At 34.5% G+C, this 22,261-nt stretch overlaps 1 protein-coding gene across 2 annotated transcripts in view; it reads left to right on the top strand.

Annotated features, from left to right (window-relative positions):
• Positions 1-21,475, top strand: part of LOC122519885 (dual specificity protein phosphatase 10-like) — a 48,957-nt gene extending 27,482 nt beyond the window's left edge. For both annotated transcript variants that reach the window (XM_043639660.1, XM_043639661.1), the window contains 2 exons: positions 17,281-17,682; positions 21,133-21,475. In XM_043639660.1, the coding sequence (XP_043495595.1) occupies positions 17,281-17,682; positions 21,133-21,455 (725 nt within the window). In that variant the 3' untranslated portion in view covers positions 21,456-21,475. The remainder of the gene's footprint in view (positions 1-17,280; positions 17,683-21,132) is intronic.
• The last annotated feature ends 786 nt before the right edge of the window (positions 21,476-22,261 follow it).

Here is a 22,261-nt window from a genome sequence, read left to right as displayed (position 1 = left end):
CCAAGACATATTTTAAATACATCGATACTGGTATTTGAAAAATATCGATGGATCGAAGTGAAAGAGAGGCTTTCGCTCGAATAAACTCGTAAACATTCGGTCGAGATATTCGTGAGATTCGAGGTACGAGGAATTCGAAATGAAAAAAAAAGCAGGAATTTGTGAAATTTCTCTCTCTCTCCCTCTCTCTCTCTCTCTCTCTCTCTATCTATCTATCTATCTATTTCCTAGTTTTATTTAAATAACTAGATATGAAAGTTAAAAGCTATTCCTCGTGTATATATTCTGTTACTCGACTTGGAAAGTATGTAAATAAATAAATATGAAAGAGTTCACACATAGGCGTCTATCGGCGCTAGAAGGAGCTAAAGGCAGCCTCCGTATCTGGTATCTATGAGAAAAGTGAGGTCATCGACTGAATGGGGCCAGACAAGGTTCGTCGGCGTCACTATCGAGATAGCTTCTCCCCTATCTCCCTTCTTTGTCGTCCCGGATTATCTCTTGGCAAAACTAATGACTATAATGTAGAGATTTAACGATGGTATAAATCATCACATTTTCCGAACCGAAAAGAAAGAAATAAAAAAAAAAGAAATAAACCACGAAGGAAAAGTACCAATCGTATCACACTCTCGATGTTTCTTTAAATTTTGATTAATGAACGAGGGATGATTGATTAATCGTACATACAATTATTACATTTTTTTCGGCACGTAGAGAAGGATATAAAAAAAAAAACAATTAAATACAATAAAAGTGAAAGATTAAAAAACTAAGAATGTATGTAGAATGAATAGATTGCTTTCGTAATCATTCGATCAAAATAAAAGTATTACAGTATATCTAGGTCCCTGAAACAGCCTTGTCGTATATAAATAAGAAGAAAATAAAAAAAAAAAGGAAGTAAGACAAGTGTTATGAAGGGGAATATAAAATAAAGATATAGGAGTGTAAAACTGGCGTCAGTTAATCATTGGCTCAGGTGCAAGTAGAGACATTAGCATTCCTGGTTGCAACTTGCACGTTGTAGTAGTATACGTGTACACATAGATCAGGAGAAACAGGTCGATACTTTACAATGGAAAGTTCAACGCATAAGAAAGAGAGAGAAAGAGATATGTCAGTTGTGTTTAGGAAGAACCGATCGATCGAAAGTCCAGGATATCGAAGAACGAAGAAAGAGCTCCGAGATGCCGTTGGAATGCCGCCCATTGGTGCAGACCTGTACAAACGAAGAAGAAGGAGCAGGGGAACTCGTGGAGAGGTTATAAGAAGGAGGGAAAAGGATCGTAGCTTGCTTTCCTCGCACGGCCTTCACACCTTCGCTTCACCTCACCTCACCTCACCTTTCCTCACCTTACCTCGCCATACCTCAACTCACCTCACCTCACCTCACCTTACCATACCTTACCTTGCCTCTCGTTCTTACACGCAACTATACAACAGTCCTGCACGTTCCGGCTATGTATATATACAGGGTGTCCGAGGTTTCAGTGGTCAAACCTCTTGTCACTTTATTTTATGACTCTAAATAAGATAACAATGGTATATAAATATAAATCGATTAAAGCTTTTTTTAAAAATTATGATAAGAACGTAGAAGAGAAAAAACAGTACGTGGGCCATGCGATTGCTGCAAATTCGTAATATATAATAATAAAATTTCATTTTAAAACTAGCGTCAATTCTTGTTTTGAAGAATGTTAAGCATTTTGAAATAGGATATAATTGAATTTTTAACGTGCTGCGATAAATTAAGAGCAATCGTAATATCTTTAACAACTTCAGATAATATAAAAAATTCGCATAAGCAGAGATTAAATATAATATATTACTGATCTATTTCTATATTCCATCGCAGTATCCGCGAATGTGATACTGTTACTTTCGTATTCCATATTATTGTCATAACTTTTTAATGAAGCTTTAAACCACCTGCATTTATATAACATTTGTTTGTCATTTAACCCCATAAAATAGATCAAAAAAAAATATCAATTAAAATCTGGAACAATCTATGCGTGTACACATAATTTTTTTTGTATACATGTGTGATGCGTGTATGAACAAAACACACATAGCAAAAAAGGTTGTATTTCAACGGCAATGTTGTTAGATTTCTGCATCAATGATCCTATCGAGTCGGAAGTAGATCACACGAAATTCGAGCTCCGCCTTTTTTCTTTCTATTCCTAATGATCATTTTAATCGACGAATTAATCCCGCCTCGTGTCATTGATTACGCATTGGCTTACAATTAGTAGTCAATAAAATTTATCAATTCTAATACAAAGATACGCATGTATAATATTTCAAGTGTTGTTTCAAACTAACGTTTAGATTTATTTTTATTTTTTATAAGACGAACGATATATCTGGGAAAACCGTAGGTATACGTAATCAATTTCGCGTATTAGAGACAAAATTTATACGCGGAACTCATGCGGATGGACACAGACGAAAGAACACCGACGATGATGATACTATGATTTTGATGAAAAACTAACTTTTTATAGCTTAACGATCAACCAGAATTACGAATGAGCTAATCGACACGGAAAAAAAAATTCCGCGCGTCTGTATGTGTATATATGATTAGTCCCGTGAAATTTCTATGAAAAAGATATGCGAAGAAGATGACTGAATGTAAACGAGGAATCACAGTCAGGTACTAGAAGCACGAGAAAACGTTTATGGCGATGCGTAAGCACGAGGCTTTGTTTCTTCGAAATTCATTTCCCGAGGTCGTCGATGATAGATCATTAAAACAAATGATATTTCTTTTGAATTAACGTTTAAAGGATAAAAAATAATAACAGATAAATCATAAAAAAGATTAACGTAAGTTTATTCGAAATATTAATGAATCGAATGATTAGGACAGTTGTTGCAAAAAAATAACGAAAAAAAAAAAATAATAAATAAAAAGAGAAAAACAAGAGACAAACGACAAATGAAATAAGTATAGCTTGTCTTTATTGCTATATTTTTTCGTTCTAAAACGTTCTATTTAAAAACAAAATTATTGTATGAGAAACAATCGATCGATAGAACAACAATTGACAATTTTGAACGGATTTTTTCGTATTTATTTCCATCTCGTAAAATCGAGGAAACTAATTGGGCATTACACGGCAAAATGGTTAAAAAAAAGTAATAGCGTTCAGTTTTAAATCGGTTAGATACGACATACCTATATTTATATATATATACATAGGAATACGCAAACTTATTTCTCATTACCACGGTGTTGGCAATCTTTTGACACGAGAGGATTACTCAAAGATATATTTTCCTTGTCGTAAACTAAAGTCATAACTTTTATCTCGCTTGACGTAACAAACAATCACGTATTTCAAATGCAAGGTGAATATTTTCCCTGGGAGCGTATTTTGCCACTTATCGTTCGTAACGATACCATATCCATGTTGCATCGTGCACCGATAAACTTATATGTACCCCTGAGGCTGCTTCTAACGATCACGATCCTTCTTATCTTAATTTTAAAAATATCTCTACCGTAAGATGAATGTGGATTCGAATATTATTTTTAATTTATCAACTATTCTTAGATCAGGATGAAAACTCAATCAATTAAATCCCATTTTATTATAGTAGAAGATAATAAGATCTACGTAAAAAGTAGTTTATATAAATTATTTATCTTTTTTTTTCTATTCAGTTTTTAACATATTACGTATAACAATAATAATAACAGTAAATGGATATAATTGTAAGAAAAAAAAAGAAATCATTCGTACAGGAAAATGATGCGTTCTGGAACAGTGTTGTTACGTTGTTTATTCAAACCCCCCTTTACCCCTTCGTTTACCGTTTCGTCTTACAAGTAAGGAAAGAACAGACTTCTGTGAGGTTATTAACGTTTGAAATGAATCATTCGCAAGTATTTTGCTGTGTGTCAGTATAGAAGAAGATGATATTATACAAGTACTGCATAGGTAAGGACATGCATACGTCTTTAACGTCCTTCGAAAACATTGGAATTTCCTTGAGACAAAAAGAGACAGAGACAGAGAGACGGAAAAAGAAAAAGAAATAAGTAAAGTCGTGCCATGCCATGGAATCAAGATCTACAGTTTTCTTACGATCTCTACGAGGATCCAGGATGACTCAGAGAATAACCTCGACGTAGTCGTCGTCTTCGTCGTCTTCGTCTTGAAGCAAGCATCGCTATGATTCCCTAAGTTATTCGTGGCTCGAGCAGAGACAGCATGAACCAACATCCCTCGCACAACGGCCTCGCCAAAATAAATCAGCAAGAAATTGCGTTGCTCGTTCATCGCCCACCGTTTACGATCTCATTCCTTCCGTCCTTTTTATACGAGAATAAGTCAATGATTTTTTTTATTTATCGGTAATAATGATAAAAATTTAATGATTTATTTTGATTATTTTTTTTTATAATTATTTATATTATAAAGTAAATTGTAAAATAATTTATTATAGCAATTCTTTAGGTCAACTCACTGTCGTCATTATTGTCACAATTATTCGTAATGTAGTGGTAGTTTGTTTCTTTTTTTTTCTTGTTCATTGTAGCGTCAAATTCTTATGCATTTGGTATTTGTAATTATTTTTCGTAATTATTAATATTAGAAAATAAAATCATCATGTATAATCATTTCTTTCTTATTTTTTGACTTAATTTAATGTCATAATTACTGACACGAATGAGTTTTACTTCTTCGGTACCATGATAAAAAAATGTATTATAATTAAGCTAACGTATTCAAATTTGTACAACCGTGGGTAGGAGGAAACTGACATTTCGGATAATTATTGACTTAAACTCGCACATTATTAATATCGAATAGCTTTTTTGGTTATCGCAAAATTTTAAAGATCTGATAATCGTACGAAAATAAATATATTCTCGATAAGCGACGATAATTAAAAAAATATCAAAGGAGAAAAGAATTCAATACAAAGTGCGTAAGCGATTAATTCTGCTTTTAGAATATACTTTTTTTTAAATTTTAACACTACGGTACTTCATCGTCAATGTGCTCAACGTTTTATTATATCTTGAAAATAAATTTTCTTTAATAATTGAACGAAAAAAAAATTTTCGCTGTAATGACAACAATTTTTATTTGCCGTAAATGATACGACAATTTTAATAATAATTTCATCAATTTCCTCTACATTTTATTTTGCGAACTTAATCGATTTGACAAAAGGAACAGGGCTCGTATAACGATCTCAACTAACGTCACGATTTTTTTTGCTTATCGCAAAAAAGAATAAGAAGAAATAATAATGGAAATGAAACGTGACGGGCATCGAATTTCGATATTAGATATGCACTTATTTATATATATATATAAAAATAAAAAAGAAAACGAAGGGGAAAAAAACAGATAAAAATAAAAGAAATATAACAGCCAAGGTAAACTCAGCGAGATAATACATTCGTTTTACTTATCGATCGATCTATCGATCAGCTAACAAATCCCACACGAGAAATGATGTTGCGGCTTTGTGTTGAGTTCGAGAAATTCTTAGAAATTCACAAAGATTTTCCCGTAGAATCGAAGAGAACAAGAGGAGAAACTCTATTTTTATCGGGCGCAGTTGTACCCTATCGAAGTAGCTTATCAATGTACTCGACCTATTCTTATCGCACTCTACTTCCGTCCTTTTTCTTTTTTGATCAGAATGACTAAACAGCTTGTATCAAACCTGGCACCTGAAAGATAAGTAGTATGATAAAGAATACGATAAACGTATAGATATACTGATCACTGAATAGTAAAAAAGCAAGATCTTCTGAGGAAAGGAAAAGTAGGTAGAGATAAAAGGGAACGAATTTAGAGCATTGAAATTTAACCTAACACACCGACGAACTCACACCTAGACACCTGTAAAACATACATTACGTCATATCTGTTATTATTAAACTTGATAATGGCAATCTTTTTACCGTAAATCCTAGTAAATTAAGAAAGTTAATATTATTGTTACTAGGATCTCAATGTAACTATAATATTGTCAATCTTTTTTTTAGCGACATAATATTATTTCAAAATAAGTGAGTAAGTACGTTATAGTAGTGAAATGACCTTACATTTTCACTTCATATATGGGTGATCAATTATTCATAAGGAATACCTTGATCCCGTACTTTGTCGAAAGCCGAAATCGATCGATGGAAAAAAAAAGGGAAACGAAAGGAAGGGTGAACAAGAAAGAGATATATATATATTTTTTCCCTCAAATTTTTCGAAAAGGGGAGAGCAAGGTGTTATCATTTACAAATTGGTGGACTGTCTCACTGACTGACTCACTGTCAATGCTCGTTCGTTGCCAGCTCATAGCTCTCTTCTTTTTCTTTCTTTCTTTCTTTCTGACCCCTACCCTCCCCTCACTCGTTATCCCTCGTCATTTGCACCCCTCCGATTCTTTATCCGAACATCATCGAAGCTTTTGTAGAGTGTCAAAAACGACGTCGACGCGAGACTACGTCCGAGACTAATGAAAATGTCTATCCAGATTGTGTCCTTCTTTTCTTCGACGATAGCTGGGGGGGATCAGAATTTCCAGTATAGATAAGACGATTCGATCAAAAAATCTAAAGACAGAGAATACTACTCTTGGGGAGGGTAGGAGGGGGATCAAAACCATTGATTTACGTCATCGGCGTGTATGAGATTATTGACGTCTACGATATTCCCATCGTTCCCCGTTCTATTTTATTTGATAAATATCTTCGAACCCTTCCACCAAACAAACAAATAGATATTGAGTCATCGTCGAAAGTATGAAAAGAAGTTAAAATAATTATATAGGAAATAATTATATAGGAAAGATTTTGAATTTTGCAAAGGATTGAAACAATCCAGGACGACGCCACCATTCCTATTCGCCTATCGTCATCGACTAAGAATTCAGTCGCGACGATTTGATGCGTACAAAGCATTCGACAAGTCGAGTATTGTTTCGATTGAGAGACAATGGATGATACTCTCTTGCTCTCTGTGGTCACTTGCCACGTGCATGAGTCATACTATTTGCCATTGCAAGCTCTTATGCAAGATTTCGAAAATTTCATTTCTTCTTTTCACGCTAATTATTACTTCAATATTTCTCTCTTTCGATAAGAAATCCTTATAAATGACGAGTCAGTATGAGTCGTCGAATAACTACTTTGAATGATTGTAATACATTTCATCAACATAAATAAAATGATTTCTTATTCGTAAATAGAAAGATATAGAATATTACCGTTAGTTTTTATAAAACCTAACGTATGTACGCATTTAATGGAGCACAAAAATTCTAATAATATAATAGATTTTGAGAGAAATTAATTTGCAATTCCTTCTCGAGATGAGAATACGTCTCATTTCCTGAAGACGTGTTATGAGAGTCAAATCAAATCCACTTCTTGTGCTTACTCCTCTTTAATCGTAGTCTTACTCGTCGCTGTTGTGTAGTACAGGTATGTAAATATATTTATATATACATTGGCATATCCTTTTACCCGGTATTTTTCTAATAAAAATTCCACACGTGTAACGAAAGGGAGACAAATATTACGTATGCCATACGCGTGATTCTCGTTAAGTGATTCATTCATGCCGGAATTCTTCATGACGTACATACATCACTGGGTCGAACTTCGTATTTGTGTGTGACAAGCTCGATCTCTTTCATCTGTCGTATTTTCTCTCTCTTCTCTCTCTTTAGCACGCAAAATCACGTTACTACGCTTTGCCGTCAGCCAACATGCGGGTGTGTCGTCTCTCATCCTCTTTCATTATATTAGTACGAGCATTAACACGAGGGCATACTTTGCAGATTACGTATTAAACTAATTTTCTTTTAACTCGTTTATAAACATTCGTCAATTAGATGACTTTGACAAATGATCATTGTCAATTTATTTGATCAAAAATATAGAATTAAATTTCTATAAAAATAAATGATTATAATAATAATAATATTAAGAAGAAGAAGAAGAAGAAGAAAAAGAAAAAGCAGCGTAGTATTGAACGTAAATGTTTATAAGGATAATAGTCATCTAATTAATATGTAGTCGATCATTTACTCATGCCATCAATTTACATATATGTATATCGTTTTAACTATCGATAACAATTTCTAACACTCTTTAGGTATATATCCACTGTATCCATGTCAGAACATATAGCGTGACTATTCCAAGCGTGCATACATCGATCGTCGAATTGCTAAAGTTCTTTGCCAGTTTATTAATAACGTTAGTTAGATATTTTTTGTATTTTTATATATATATATAGTATAACCGAGGTATGCTTACAAGCGCGTAGTAGTCTATTCGAAGTATTTTATTACGATTTTACCGTGCAACGATATACCCTACACGCGATAAGATATTTTAATTCAATCGATGAACCTTTAAAAAAAAATTGTCGACATATAAAAAATGTGATTACTAATCTCTATGCAAATGTTACGAGAGTAAAACAAGATTTTACGATCAAAAGATTCTTATTACACGATTACTATAATTTATTGTATTATTATTTTGAACAAACATTTATTTTTATTAATAAGATCTTTATCTCGTTGCAAAATAAGAAAAAGAAAAGATGGAAGAAAGATAAAGAGAAATAAATGTATATATAACAAGACGGAGACATCAAGGAAGAAAATTTGTAAACAGTCTCAGGCGTACGTATCATGTAATACAAATGCTAGCGCCAATAATTCAGGGTCGTAGTGAACTACCTAGTGTGCTCCAACTGTGAGTCATACTTTAACCGCATTAAGCATCGATATCAACACAATTTTTATATTTCGATGTCGCGAGAACGCACATACTGTTTGCAATGGAATAAGCCTTGAAAATAAATTCTATACGACAAATATAATATATCGCGATCTTTTAATAACATTAAAAAATTTATTATGTTTGCCGATCGATCGGTTTCATCGTTTTGTATCGAAAGAAAATAATACGATTCGCATTTTTCCATTAATTAGTTATGAACAAAATCTTATAAGACGACAATGACGACTTCGATGATACAGAACAAATAAATTCTATTGGATTAACTTTAAACAATTTATTCAAAATATAAACAATTTTAGTATTGAGCATGAATAATAGAGAAATAAGTTAATCATTTTTATTTAATTTTTTTTATTCATCCAACTATTTGACTATGTATGAGAAGACAATAAATAAATTTACAAACGAATAGATTTTCATATTTTAAAAAAAAAAGTACGGACGCGTGCGCAAACCGCATAAAGACGTAATACGTTTATGTATCATCGCGAATGATAATATAATATCTCTTCGGTTCTTATCTCGGCTTTTATAAACCGCGAGTTGTGATCTTGATTATAAATGAAGTAGTAAAAGAATACGCATACTAAAAGTGTCAACGACGATTAATCGGCTGTTAAATATTCAAAGATCGTATTATTCCGTAATTTTTCATACCATTACGAACCTTGATCTTAACTTCGTTGCATTCCGATCATTACAATTCATTTGCAATTAAATAAATAACGCGCGTACGATTTTCAAGATAACGAGTGAGATCATTCTCGTATTAGATTGTTTTCGTTGACTAAATTATCGACAAAAAGAGTTTTAAGAAATTTCAATTAAATCTCGTGTGTTTAGTAGCAATAAATTATCTTTGTTGGTAATTAAATTATATATATAAATGCATTTGTATATGAAATACATTGATATACTTCACGTAAATCAGAGACGATTTTTTGAAAAGCCATAATACGGGCATAACGACGATAATATGGAAGTAATCTTTTGATACTTATCCTCCTTCCCACATAACAGTTATCAAAGATGACATTATTTCATTTAGTAGAAAAAGAGAGAGAAATAGAGGAACCTTGGTTACGAAGAGAATCAAACGACCGATGACGTTTTAATGTAAGGATAATAAACGTTCATTCTAAACATTATTATTCATTAGCCTTGAAGGAATATCCAATTCGCGGCTACGTAATTTTTTTTTTAAATCTAAACAAATCATCGTACATATGTTTTAGTTATTATAGATAGATCGGGGCTATCGAGAATCTAATTAATAATCAAATTCATCCATTCGTCATTTTATCTGTGCTAGAGAAAAAACAATATAAACGTAACAAAGACTCGTGTATTATTCGGTCCAAAGATGAACAAATTTTTAGATATCATATCATAAAGTAAAAATAATTTGAATATGACACTCTCGTGATTCATTAATATAGTTTTATAAATGATTGCTATATGCATAGACACGAATAACATATATTTGACATAGATACATATGCCATTTATCGACGATGTCTCACGCTAGAATCTTCCATTGAAAAGGTCGTATAACCGTTCCAACCTTGGTAATCTGGGCAAGTTCTAATCCTACGCAATTCTAATATGGTGTAACCATAATTTTACAGATATACATGTAAATTACCTCCAAAAAGTAAGGATACATATTGAATCAAAAATTGTCAAAGAATAATATGTATTTAGTATAATTCATAAATATGTATATAACGTTTCAATGAGACACTTATTCTCACTTCATATTTAATATCGAGCACAGCTGCGTGACTGTGCCGGATTTGAAAGACTATAAATATACGTACACTTGACTGCAAATAATCACTGGTGTCAGCTTGGGCCCGACCTCATTTTAATCTGCCAAAAAGTAGTCAAAGTAATCGGCTACCGAAGATACATAGGAAATTCTTTCATACCAAATTATGCATTGAGAAAAACAAAAGTGAAGGTGAACGAACTTGCAGGAGCACGAAGTTTTTTTGCTTGCAAATAATATAAAAAAAAACGATTTCTCGATGTTCAAGATTAGAAACGATTAGAGAATTCTCTCTTTCCTTCGAGAGAAAAAGAGAGAGAGATAGATAGAGAGAGAGAATTAACTTTACGCGTTCCTCTCGCGTACTTTTGCGTTACAAGCACGCTCGACAAGGTCGCCGGGGAACTCGCGGTCGTACGAGAAGGAAGGAAGAGAGAAAGAGAGAGAGAGAGAGAGAAAAGAAATAGAGAGATAAGAATAAAAAGAAGAAGAAGAAGAAGAAAAAGGAGAGAGAAAAGTAGGAAGCAACACGATAAGAGAAGAGCCTCCTCGAGCTTCGGCTCAGGCCGCCGTCCGTCTTCGGCCAAACTCGTGCGTCTCTGTTCGGTCGGTCAGGCATACGACGTCACCAAACATTTCAACCAATGGGAAGCTAGAACGATGATTCACGCAAACGAGCCTTGCCGTGTAAACTCTCTCGTGGTTATACGACCTGCAGTCTCCCGCCAACCTTCATACAAGTACGGGTAGTGTGTTTTTTAACGCGTTGTACGAATCATCACATTGCAATTTTTTCCCTCGCCAATTATATACTTATCCATCCTGTAATTTTATTCTCTATCTATTTTAAACAAAATATTTTTGTTTTATATTTTTTTAAGTTTCACAACGACGATACTTTTTCCAAACCAAATGTAATTTCGTCGTGCTGTCGTAACAATTTTTTTCATACTTTCTTGTTTATATTTTATTTTTGTTTTGTTTTTTAACGAGTTATGTAATAACAAATGGTGTGAAGTGAACGTTACGAACAATAAAGAAGAAAATTTGAAAAACTTTACCCTCAAAATCTTTTAAATAATTCGAAGATGAGGAAAAAAGTTTCGCCTTGTCTCGTATTACGACTCGAACCTCTGGAAAATTTTGAACCATGGCGTGAGTTTTATGTCTCCTTTCATTTTTTCTGATTTGGTATATATTATATATAATCACATTTGATGAAACTATAAAAATGTTTCTTGTACTCGATATATAATCAATTTATTAATCTCTCGTGATAGTCCCTTGAATTGAAGAAATTCATCATAAGAGAGAACAAAGGTCAATGCGTATCGATTATGGTAATTGCGATTATCAATTTATAAAATTAAAGGGAGAATTGATCAAAATTATTTATCGATTGTTCCTTCGATCTCCATCCATTATTATTCATGCTTTTCTTTTTTTCTTATAATCAATTGACTACATTTATATATCGTAAATTATTAATAACGCATACAGATTGTCGTGAAAATTGTTAAATTGGAAAAAAAAAGGGAAAAAAGAAAAATTTCAAAATTAACATTAATTAATTATAATAATTTATTTTACATATATCAAGATATAAATTTCCGATTACACAGTGTCGTTAAAAAAAAATATGAGCCAACGATGGCGCCATCACCAACCGCCCCCCCTCCTCCACTCCAAATGTCTGCCAAAAAGAAATTCTAATTTTTTAATTCAATGAACCAACTGTCGGGACACTTGCGTATTGAAAGAAAAATTTACAAATATAATATAAATATTTGTATTCGATTAATATAGTAAGAATCTTATAATAATCGATCTATATCGAAAGTTTGAACAGTCTAACCGACGACTTACTTCAATTTTTATTCGTTTTAAAATAATATTTGATTATAGTTGTGTAGTAGGGCAATAATTAAAATTTTTAATTGAAAAAAATACGTCAAAGATTAGCTAATAAAATTTTTCGAAGTTACACATTTTTTATCACGGGAGTATCGCATTCCTTGACATCATCGGTGTTCATATGACTAACTTGTTCCTCTATCTCGAAGAAAACGTCGACTTGGTAGCAACGTAGAGAACGCTAACCTGGCTCTCTCGTAGTTGGACGAGCCAGTAACAGAAACGGCACACGGAGTACAATCACGCTCTCTCTCTCTCTCTTTCTCTCTCTCTCTCTCTCTCTTTCTCTCTCTCTCTCTCTCTTTCTCTCTCTCTCTCTCTCTCTCTTTCTCTCTTATTCTGTCTTTATTTCTTTTTCTTTCTCTCTTTCTCTCTTCTTTACCGATGACTCAGGCTACGATATCGTCGTGCCGTGTATTTGGGTTGTAATGCGCACTCGATGAGTCGCTTCGAGCGAATTTGAGAAATGCCAAGAGAGAAAACGCGAATAAGTAATATTAAACTTCAACGAAATTCGCCTAAATTCTACTAAATCTTCTTCTTTTCATCATTTCTTTTTGTTTCCTCCCTACCCTCCCCCCACCTCCCTACCGTTCAATCGAATTTTCGAACGATCAAAATCAACCCTAAAAAAGTTACGAACGAAACTTTAAACCGTCGCGGGAAGAATTTGATTTCTTGCTCGAGGGGAATTTTATATAACATTTATGAAAATAAATTCGTATAAATATTGTCGTTCAAATATTTGCTTAACTTCAAAATCTATTTTTGTATTATCTCTGTATCGTTAATTTGAATTTTCGAACGATCAAGATCAATCCTTAAAAGCTGCGGATGAAATTTTAACGCCTAGCGTGCAAGGAATTTATTTTTAATATTATTTCAAGATATAACAATATAAGTAATACAAATTTTGTTCATGACAACATTTAAGGGTTGATCCTAATCATTCAAAAATTCGATTATAAAACGGATCAATTTTATCTCGTATGCTTCATAATTACTATAACAAACCAACTTAGCTTGGAATGAAATTACATCTTTGCTTACTTTTAAGGGTTAAGATCTTGACTTGTAGGGATTAGTCATTTTTGAAGTTATGAATCATTCACCTTATTGTCATTCTTTCAAAAGAACGAACGTGTTTATTCATTTTTTTTCCATCAAAACAAAAACTAACCCTTTCGGTTTACCTGTTTCAGCGATGACGAATGTTTTTGGCGATTGCTTAAAATGAAATAAAAAAAAATGTTATCTATCTACCAGTCGCAAGCTAAATATCTAAAATGAGTCATTTAACAAATATGCAAACAAATTCTATATTTAATTTTGTTATCGATCTATAATAAGCAACATAAAATTAAATAAAATAGTATAATTTGTTTTAAAACTAAGACGAAATTTGCTGGTCTTTTTTTAAATGATAGTTTTTCTATATCAGAATTGTTTAAACAATATTACATATGTAAATAATTAAATTTCTTATATATTTTTAAATTTTTTCCATTACAAATGGAATGTAAATCAAATAAAAATATTTTACTAATTGAATAAATAATTGTAAAATTTGTATTCGCAATTATTTTCCATAATTTAGAAAAGTCTGAAAAAATTCACGGGCTGCGAGTACGTCATCGTCTGACCTAGTGCATAATAAAAGAAACAATACATCAATTAGCTTCGTCATTTTATTCCCAAAATGAACGCGCGAGTAACATTTATGATTTCTTATATAGAAAATACAATTGCTATTTTAATACGAGGATTAATAAGCGAAGAACGATGATGACTTACGTGTCGGGGGAATTATATAGTATACGTCATCGATGATCGTGATAAGAAAAGGAAATAAAAAAATAAAAAAGGAAAAACCATGTGGGCCGTTCTGGTCGCCGAGTGCAGTGATCCGAAACACGTTATTATAATTCAGGAGAAAAAAAAAGAACAAATTTATAAATAATTCGTGTATCATGGTTTCCTCTTTTTCTTTTCTTTTACATTTCTACGTGCAACACAAAAGAGTGAAAAAGAAAGAATATATTATAGTTCGCATAGTCGAACGTTTTCATTTCGTCGATCATAATCAATCTTTCGTTCTATCAATTAGACTATCACGAATACAGGATCGAATATGATAGGATGAGAATAGATCATGCATAATTTTCGAAAAGGCGAATAGTATAATATATAATAACAGAAAAGCAACTTTTTAGGATTGTTTGCTGAGAAAGAGGAAAGATAAAGGGATAAAGAAGAGGAAAAGAAGTAGGGGGGGGAGTAGCACGCACAATGTAATTTGCATTCTCTCTATTTACAATAGGCCGCCGCGTGACACTGCGACCCTGGACACGAAAGGGGTCACTAAGTGGATCATAGGTATATCTATAAAGTAGAAATAATTCTTCAGTTAGAACGAGAGAAAAAGTAAAATAGAGAAAAAAGTAACCTAGAAAAAGGGTTGTCGTTATGTAATCGCGAATGATATGCATTTTTATCGAATATTAAAATCAGGCCAATGTTCGGTATAGAAAAGAAATAAATGTATGACTCGTTTAGTTTCTATTTTAATAAGCTTCTCATTATCGTTTTGTGGAATAAACTGTGAACAATAATTATCTTGAATTCCAATAATGAATACTTCTTTACGTGATTTTTTTCTTTTTGTTTTCTTTTTTTCCTGTTTTTCTTTCCATCTTCTTTTTCATCTTTTTTTTCATGATTTATGATTTATGATTTATGATTGATAAATAGCATTGCAATATAAGCACATAATATTATATGTGTATGTGGTGTGTATATGTGTGTACGTACGATGAAGTACAGAAAGTCTAGAAATTTTGCGAAACATAGGAAGTAGGTGTGTTCTTCTATGAACAGATAGGAAAGAGAATAAAGATAATTAGTGTTTGTGGAGTTAGTATCAAGCCGTAATCCATCGATTTCGTATTTAAAGTCAACGATATTTACTGCGCAATGTAGAATAATGAGAAATCGTCATTCTTTAAATAAGTATAGTATCTAAAATAAGTGCATGCAAATTTCAAGTGTTTTATGATGAAGCGTTAGAAAACGTCAATTTTAATAGGCTTTCGTAAAACATATATGGTCGAGAGGAATATATCATGTATAATATAAAAATAAAATAAGGGGTGAATGATTTTCGGGAGTTGCGTGTAGATATATATACTTATATATACTTTCTCAAGACACTTTTTTGAAATCTGGTGTTCACGTATGTTCCCCCAACGTGTATACCGTCTGGCAAACCTGTTCTCTCAACAGGCCAACGGACAGACGTGTAACGTACTTGCTTACTTACTTACTTTGATGAGAGACCGTTACGTAGAATGATACCGTGCGAACGGCTCATTCGCGAACGGTTGATATAAATATCAATCGAGATACATATTTAAATATGTAAACATGGAATACGTAAATTCCATAAAGGGAAATTAGAGGCTTGCTTGCTTAATATCTCGAATAAAAAAATTAACGCGGAACTTGTTTCCATTTTATTTCTAATCGTTGATATTATATATATATATACTAACATTTACATATGTTCCATTGTCCTAGAGTGGTAAATATCAGAGGTTGAATTACTAGACTAAAGAGAATTATAAAGTTAATGTATGTTTGATTTTACAAGAAGCTGATCAAACATCTCGAACAAAAGGATTTACGCGATACTTTATTCGATTATATTTTATATATATATAAATTGTTCTTAGTTATCTAAACTTTCAATAAGATATATGTATATTTATGATATGCTTCATTGTCTTACAATGTAAAATACCAAAGGACTGATAAAATAGGAAGAAATATAGATTTAAATGCGATTAAAGGCAAAATTAGCAAATAGTTTTTGAAATACAGGATATAATCCTATTCATGTGTATCGGAAGCCCGTCAAAGAGAAAGAGAAAGAGAGAGAGAGGAAGTTTCGCCATGCCAACGGTGAAACGATCATCGTCTGGGACAGTTTGGGGTTGGTGGCCGAGTGGCGAGAGAGAAAGAGAGAGAGAGGGTGAAAGAGAAAGAAACAGAAGAGGGAAGGCCGTCGGCCGAACAGTAGAGAGGGAGAAAAGGGGGCATGAGAGTGACTCATCGTCGAGCCAGGCCAGGCCTTACGAGCTGCAGGTCAGGAGAGGAAGACACTTTTAGCCCACATTTCTTGCCCGTTTCTCCTCTCCTCTCCTCTCCTCTCCTCTCCTCTCCTCTCCTCTCCTCTCCTCTCTCTCTCTCTCTCTCTCCGATCTCTAGCAACGTTTCCTTATTTTACCCTAACCGTTTATATAGCACAGGGTGTATGATTCTCCTACCTCCCTCTTTCTCACACGTATTTTCTTTCCCTCTCCTTATACTTTTCATCTTTTTTTTAGCTTCTCCATCTTCTTCTTCTTCTTCTTCTTCTTCGTCGAAGCTTTCATAGTAGGCACGTCGTCGTAATTCGTTCGCGCGAGAGTTAGAGAACTCTCGGCCCACGGAAGTGTCGCACGTGAACCTGCAAGAACAGCTTTATCGCTTTCGTAGTTTATGAGAAATCGTTCGTAGAACGATCCCGTTTTCTACTTGCGGAACTAGTCGAATGAATCATGCCATTGTATTCCTCAGGCTCTCGACATATTGACGAGAAATGAAGGAAAGAGAAAAAGGAGAGCGTTGCTTATTCTCTTCTTTTTTTTACTTCCTCCGCGCGAAACTATATCTTCGTTCTCGGAACGATAAAATCAAGGAGAGCAGCAGCTTCTACTGATTCTTCGTAATGTAACGCTGTTATCATTTTTATTTACAGGTGGACACAAAGAGTTCCACAGGCGCCATCGCGATCTTTGCGAGGACACGCTTTTACCATCCGGTGGTACCGGTAGCGGTTCTTCCGCAACCGTCAGCGGTTGTCCAAGTCCTGGTCCAGGTTGTTCGGTATTAAGTCTTTCGGGGCCACCGACGCCACAACCGGCTGACATCGATAGCCATCCTGCGTCCCGCGTTTTACCTTTTCTTTACCTTGGCAATGGCAAAGATGCTGCCGATCTTCAACTCCTACGAGCCCTTGGCGCTACTAGGGTATTAAACGTTACCTCTCAACTGCCAGGATATCACGAGGAAAGGGGAATTACCTACAGGCAGATACCTGCGTCGGATTCCGGTCATCAAAATCTCAAGCAGTACTTCGAAGAAGCCTTTGACTTTATCGGTTAGTTGACTTCTCTTTTAATTATAATCGACTCCCCGAATTACTAAACTTTAGAGCTTCTATAAGAAGCTTATGATAAATCTTATAAGGTATGATCATTCGTCCAGAATGAACGACTTTTTAACGTCTCTCGATGAGTAATTCTTTCGGTCCGATAGATGTGTCACGTGGACACTGGTCGTCACTACCGGTGATACTCTCATAAATCTTTACTCTATCTCATTCTCGCATGTTCTTACAAATATACCTATAGAGTATACTAAAGTGATTCTGTTGGGTTGGTCAATAAGTAATTAGGTAGCAATAGTATAACATGATATCGTATTGGGTTACTCTAATGTTCAGTAAATAATACTAGTATTATTTATTCAGTTATATGATAATGTAAACTTCAACATTATTTATTAGCCAAGCCAATATCAATAAAACAATTATAACCACTTCCCCGTTTACCAAGATTCAATTTAAACAATTTCAAGTTCGTACTACGTAGCATAGAAATTTGGTCGTTTTTAATAGCATCCGTCAGCTGTTGCTTTCATCCCCTTCTTTGAGAAAATAAGGCAAAGCGTTTTTGTAAGGGACACAATATATCCTCGGTGAAAGTCGGAAACGCGTTCCACTCGTTTTATAGGACGTGCAAGAGAGGGGTCCGAACGTTTTTCGGTCCCCTCAATCGGCCTCCAGGTACAACATTCCACCAGTTGCATATACTCTGTGAAAGGGAGAAGGGCAGTCTCCCCATGCGGCTCCAGCATGAGTATGTATACCCTCGAACCAGACTACACAAACAACCCCTGTCTTTCTACTACGTCGTCGCACACGCGGTGATTGTTCCTGACGTTTCTCCTGTTATACAGGCTGATTCATACGAGATCAACCCTCTTATCATCAAAGTACCAAGGGGGGTAGAATTTCGCAATAAAAAATACTCTACCCTATTAAAAACTATTATAACAGTTCATGCTTCTTACCGAATCGTTACGATCGAATGATTATTCAAACGAATCATTAAAAGAATTTACAATGTTGTGACAGAGTCAATTATTGTCTTATTCACCTTTTAGAGTTTCGTAATAGTCTTGAGTTAACGAATATAATCGCTAAATGCATTGCTTTACAACGTTAGTGAGTCGTTGTCGTTGTCGTTGTCGTTGTCGTTGTCGTTGTCGTTGTCGTTGTCGTTGTCGTTGTCGTAAAAGGATTAACAGCTTGTTCTTGATATTTCTTTAAATATCATATAGTAAAGATAATAAAAGTAATATCGTCATTTCTATTGCATAAACAGATGGATAGATAGATAAATAGAGAAAGAAAGAGAGAGATAAAAAAAAAGGCAAAAGAGGATGCATCGAGTTTGCATCAGCCTGTGTATTCATCTCCGTGTGTATACCAACTGTGCGCGATATAAAGAGCCCACACGCGTTCACGCACTGACATCAGTGAGCAAGAGTGAGAAAAAGAGAAGAGGGGGATGGAGAGGAAGAGAAAGAAAAAGAGAAAGAGAAAGATAGACAGAACGGGTCTCTCGGCGTTCACGGCTGTGCACGCATGTGAGTCATGGTTTCATGAATGGAAGCCTTTCGTCTTCAGCTCTCTGCATGGTGAATGGTCCACCGGAAACGGCTGGTTACACCCTGTTTCCGTTATACCGAAGTACGTCGCGTAACGCGATCGAGGTCTGGCCGAGATATGCTTGTTTCTTTTTCGAATAAAGGTCTTTTCTACGAACTATTATTATTATTATTATTATTATTATTATTATTATTATTATTATTATTATTATTATCATTATTATTATTATTAATCATCTTTATTATTATGGCCATCATTATTTGATTATAATCTCAATCCAATGATCTCAATTAATTCGTGTTCTTATAAAAAACGCAATCGTAATTAATCGTCATTATAGATATAATTCGTTTTAACGTCCGTTAAAATCGTCGTTTGATTAGTTTTATGACCTGCAAGCTTAGCTACGGTGACTTGACACCCTTTCCAAAGGTTCAGTAACAAAATCGTGGAAGTATAATCAGATATGGGAAATAAGGGAGGGAGGCTTCGATTACCTGAAATCCGGCACTTAGGTGCGTAATAGTGGCACGACAGGTATCCCCGGTACCCGTAGTTTGCCGCTATTTCATTAGACATGTTTGCCTTCTGACGTTTTTGTCCCTTTCCTGTTGGTCGTTGTTCTCTCTCTCTCTCTCTCTTTCTCTCCCTCTCTTCTTTTCTCCCTTCTCTTGTGTTAACCCTCTTTCTCTTTCTATTCGACCGCTCATTCTGACTCATGGCAGATGTGCTCGACGTATTCGCAAATGCGCACAAGAAGGGAGAGTTCTCACACTCGGAAAAGTAAAACATTATTATAAGGACTGACCTTATCTCGGCAAGCCACTGTGTTAACTTAAACCGGTATCACGCGCGCACCGGTGGATGATTTGTTAACGAATAAGAAAATTCGTCTTTCCTCTTGTCGCACCTTTCGTTTAAAAAATGAAAGAGGAAGGCCATCTCGGAAGTACGCGGGAACCTTCGAGATCCAACGAATCTTCATTATCGACGAATTATCGATCTATCGTATTTTGACCCAACGCGTCGATAAATCGATCTATTCATTTTACACGTGGAACAGTAAGGCGGTATACTTATATCTCGTACCTAATTGGAATAGATATTAATTAAAAAATAATTTGTTTAATTCTCCCGAAAACATTTTTTTCTATTTCGTAGGAATACAAAACAAAAACAAAGATGGCGTAAGATGAGTTACGTATTAAGCAAAGAAATATGTAATAATAAGATCCTCCGGGTGGTGGTCGGTCCAAAAAAAAAAATCACTACCATCCTCGGAGTTTCTGATCTCGTAACATTTAATAATAAAAACGAAACCATGCGTGAGGGAGAAAGAAAGAAAGAAAAAAAGAAAGAAAGAAAAAGGGGGAGAGTTACAGGCACCACTTTGTCTGGTGCTGTTGCTGGCGGCCGTTGGCTGCTGCCTCCTCTCCTTCTTTTGTGTTGAAAAAAGCACATAGCGGGGTTACGCGTTAGTTTGTATATCCCGCGCCACGAGCACGATATAAATGTATACATAATAAAAATATATATGTATTTAAATACAGAGTACGCGCGCACCACTCGTAAGGATCCGGGCAGTGACTCATTGCTGAGAGAGATACGATAGCGTCGTCCCCTCTATTGCATAACGGAATCGCCTGTTCAACTTGCGTTTGATCGTGTTCAATGTGTTGTTTACAACGCAATCTTACAATTAGTTCGCTACGCACTGCAAATAATAATTTTAAAACCATTTTTGTTGCGATATCCCCTAATAGAATAATAATCTAGATCGTTCCATTATTACTTACTTACAATTAGATTGTTTTCCTAGGACAATTGATCGTGCCATAAATTAACGCATTTTGCAATTTTGTTGATTTGTTTTAGAGGAAGCACGAAAAGCCGGTAGCAGCGTATTGGTTCACTGTCAGGCTGGTGTATCGCGTAGCGCAACGATTGCAATCGCTTACATTATGCGGCATAAAGGCTTGTCAATGGTCGAAGCGTACAAATTGGTGAAAAACGCACGACCGATTATCAGTCCGAATTTAAACTTTATGGGACAGCTTCTAGAATTAGAGCAGGGCCTAAGAGCGTCCGGTGGTGTTACTGGAACACAACAAACGGAGGAACCCAAGAGTTGCCATCAGTGCCGTTGGAGTCATCAGCAAAACAGTAGCGAGGAAGTCACTTCTGGTTGCAGCGTTTGAGAGAACGCAAGGCGCGTGTGCGCGCACACAAACATACCATACACGGTATACATACACGCAACACCTCGCAAAAAAAAAGAAAAACGGACGGCACGCGAGCTCGTTGTTTTTGTTGTTATATATTATTATAACTGCTATTACAAGTACTACTACACTACTACTACTATTATTACTATTACTACTACTACTACTACTACTACTACACTACTACTACTACTATTTTTAATATTATTATTATTATTATTATTACTATTATTATTATTATTATTATTATCCGTATTACTTGGACGCAGGAACAACGACGATGCTCGTTCCTTCGATTCGAAACGACGAAATTGTGTCTAGAGATAAGGACACCAAGCGTAAGAAAAACGGTACATATCCTAAACGTGTGAATTCATTGTTCTTCCTGTTATTTTTTTACCGGGAGAACTCGATTACCTTATTACCGTGCCTTGATGATCGCTCACTTTCCCCCCTCGAAATATGGGGAAAGGCCGATTTACAGACAATTTACTTATCTAACAACTAACTTATTGAGTGTATGAGCGTTAGAAAGTAACAGACAAAGGTAAAAATAGCGAGAGATCAAAGAATATGTATATATCTCTGATCTAACGAATGCCGAATTATGGAAACAAAAAATAATGAAAGAAACGACGGATATGAGAGAAAGAGTATGTTTTTAATTATTAAATATTTATAAAATTTAAAAATGAAATTTATCAATCAGACGATATACTTATAATTGCAAATAATCATTTACCTCAAGAGAGATAGAGAGAGAGAGAAAGAGAATGAGAGAA

The sequence above is a fragment of the Polistes fuscatus genome, unplaced genomic scaffold (genome assembly GCF_010416935.1).
Source record: "Polistes fuscatus isolate 324 unplaced genomic scaffold, CU_Pfus_HIC Scaffold3, whole genome shotgun sequence".
Classification (NCBI taxonomy): domain Eukaryota; kingdom Metazoa; phylum Arthropoda; class Insecta; order Hymenoptera; family Vespidae; genus Polistes; species Polistes fuscatus.
This window is presented reverse-complemented; position numbering and strand designations above follow the sequence as displayed.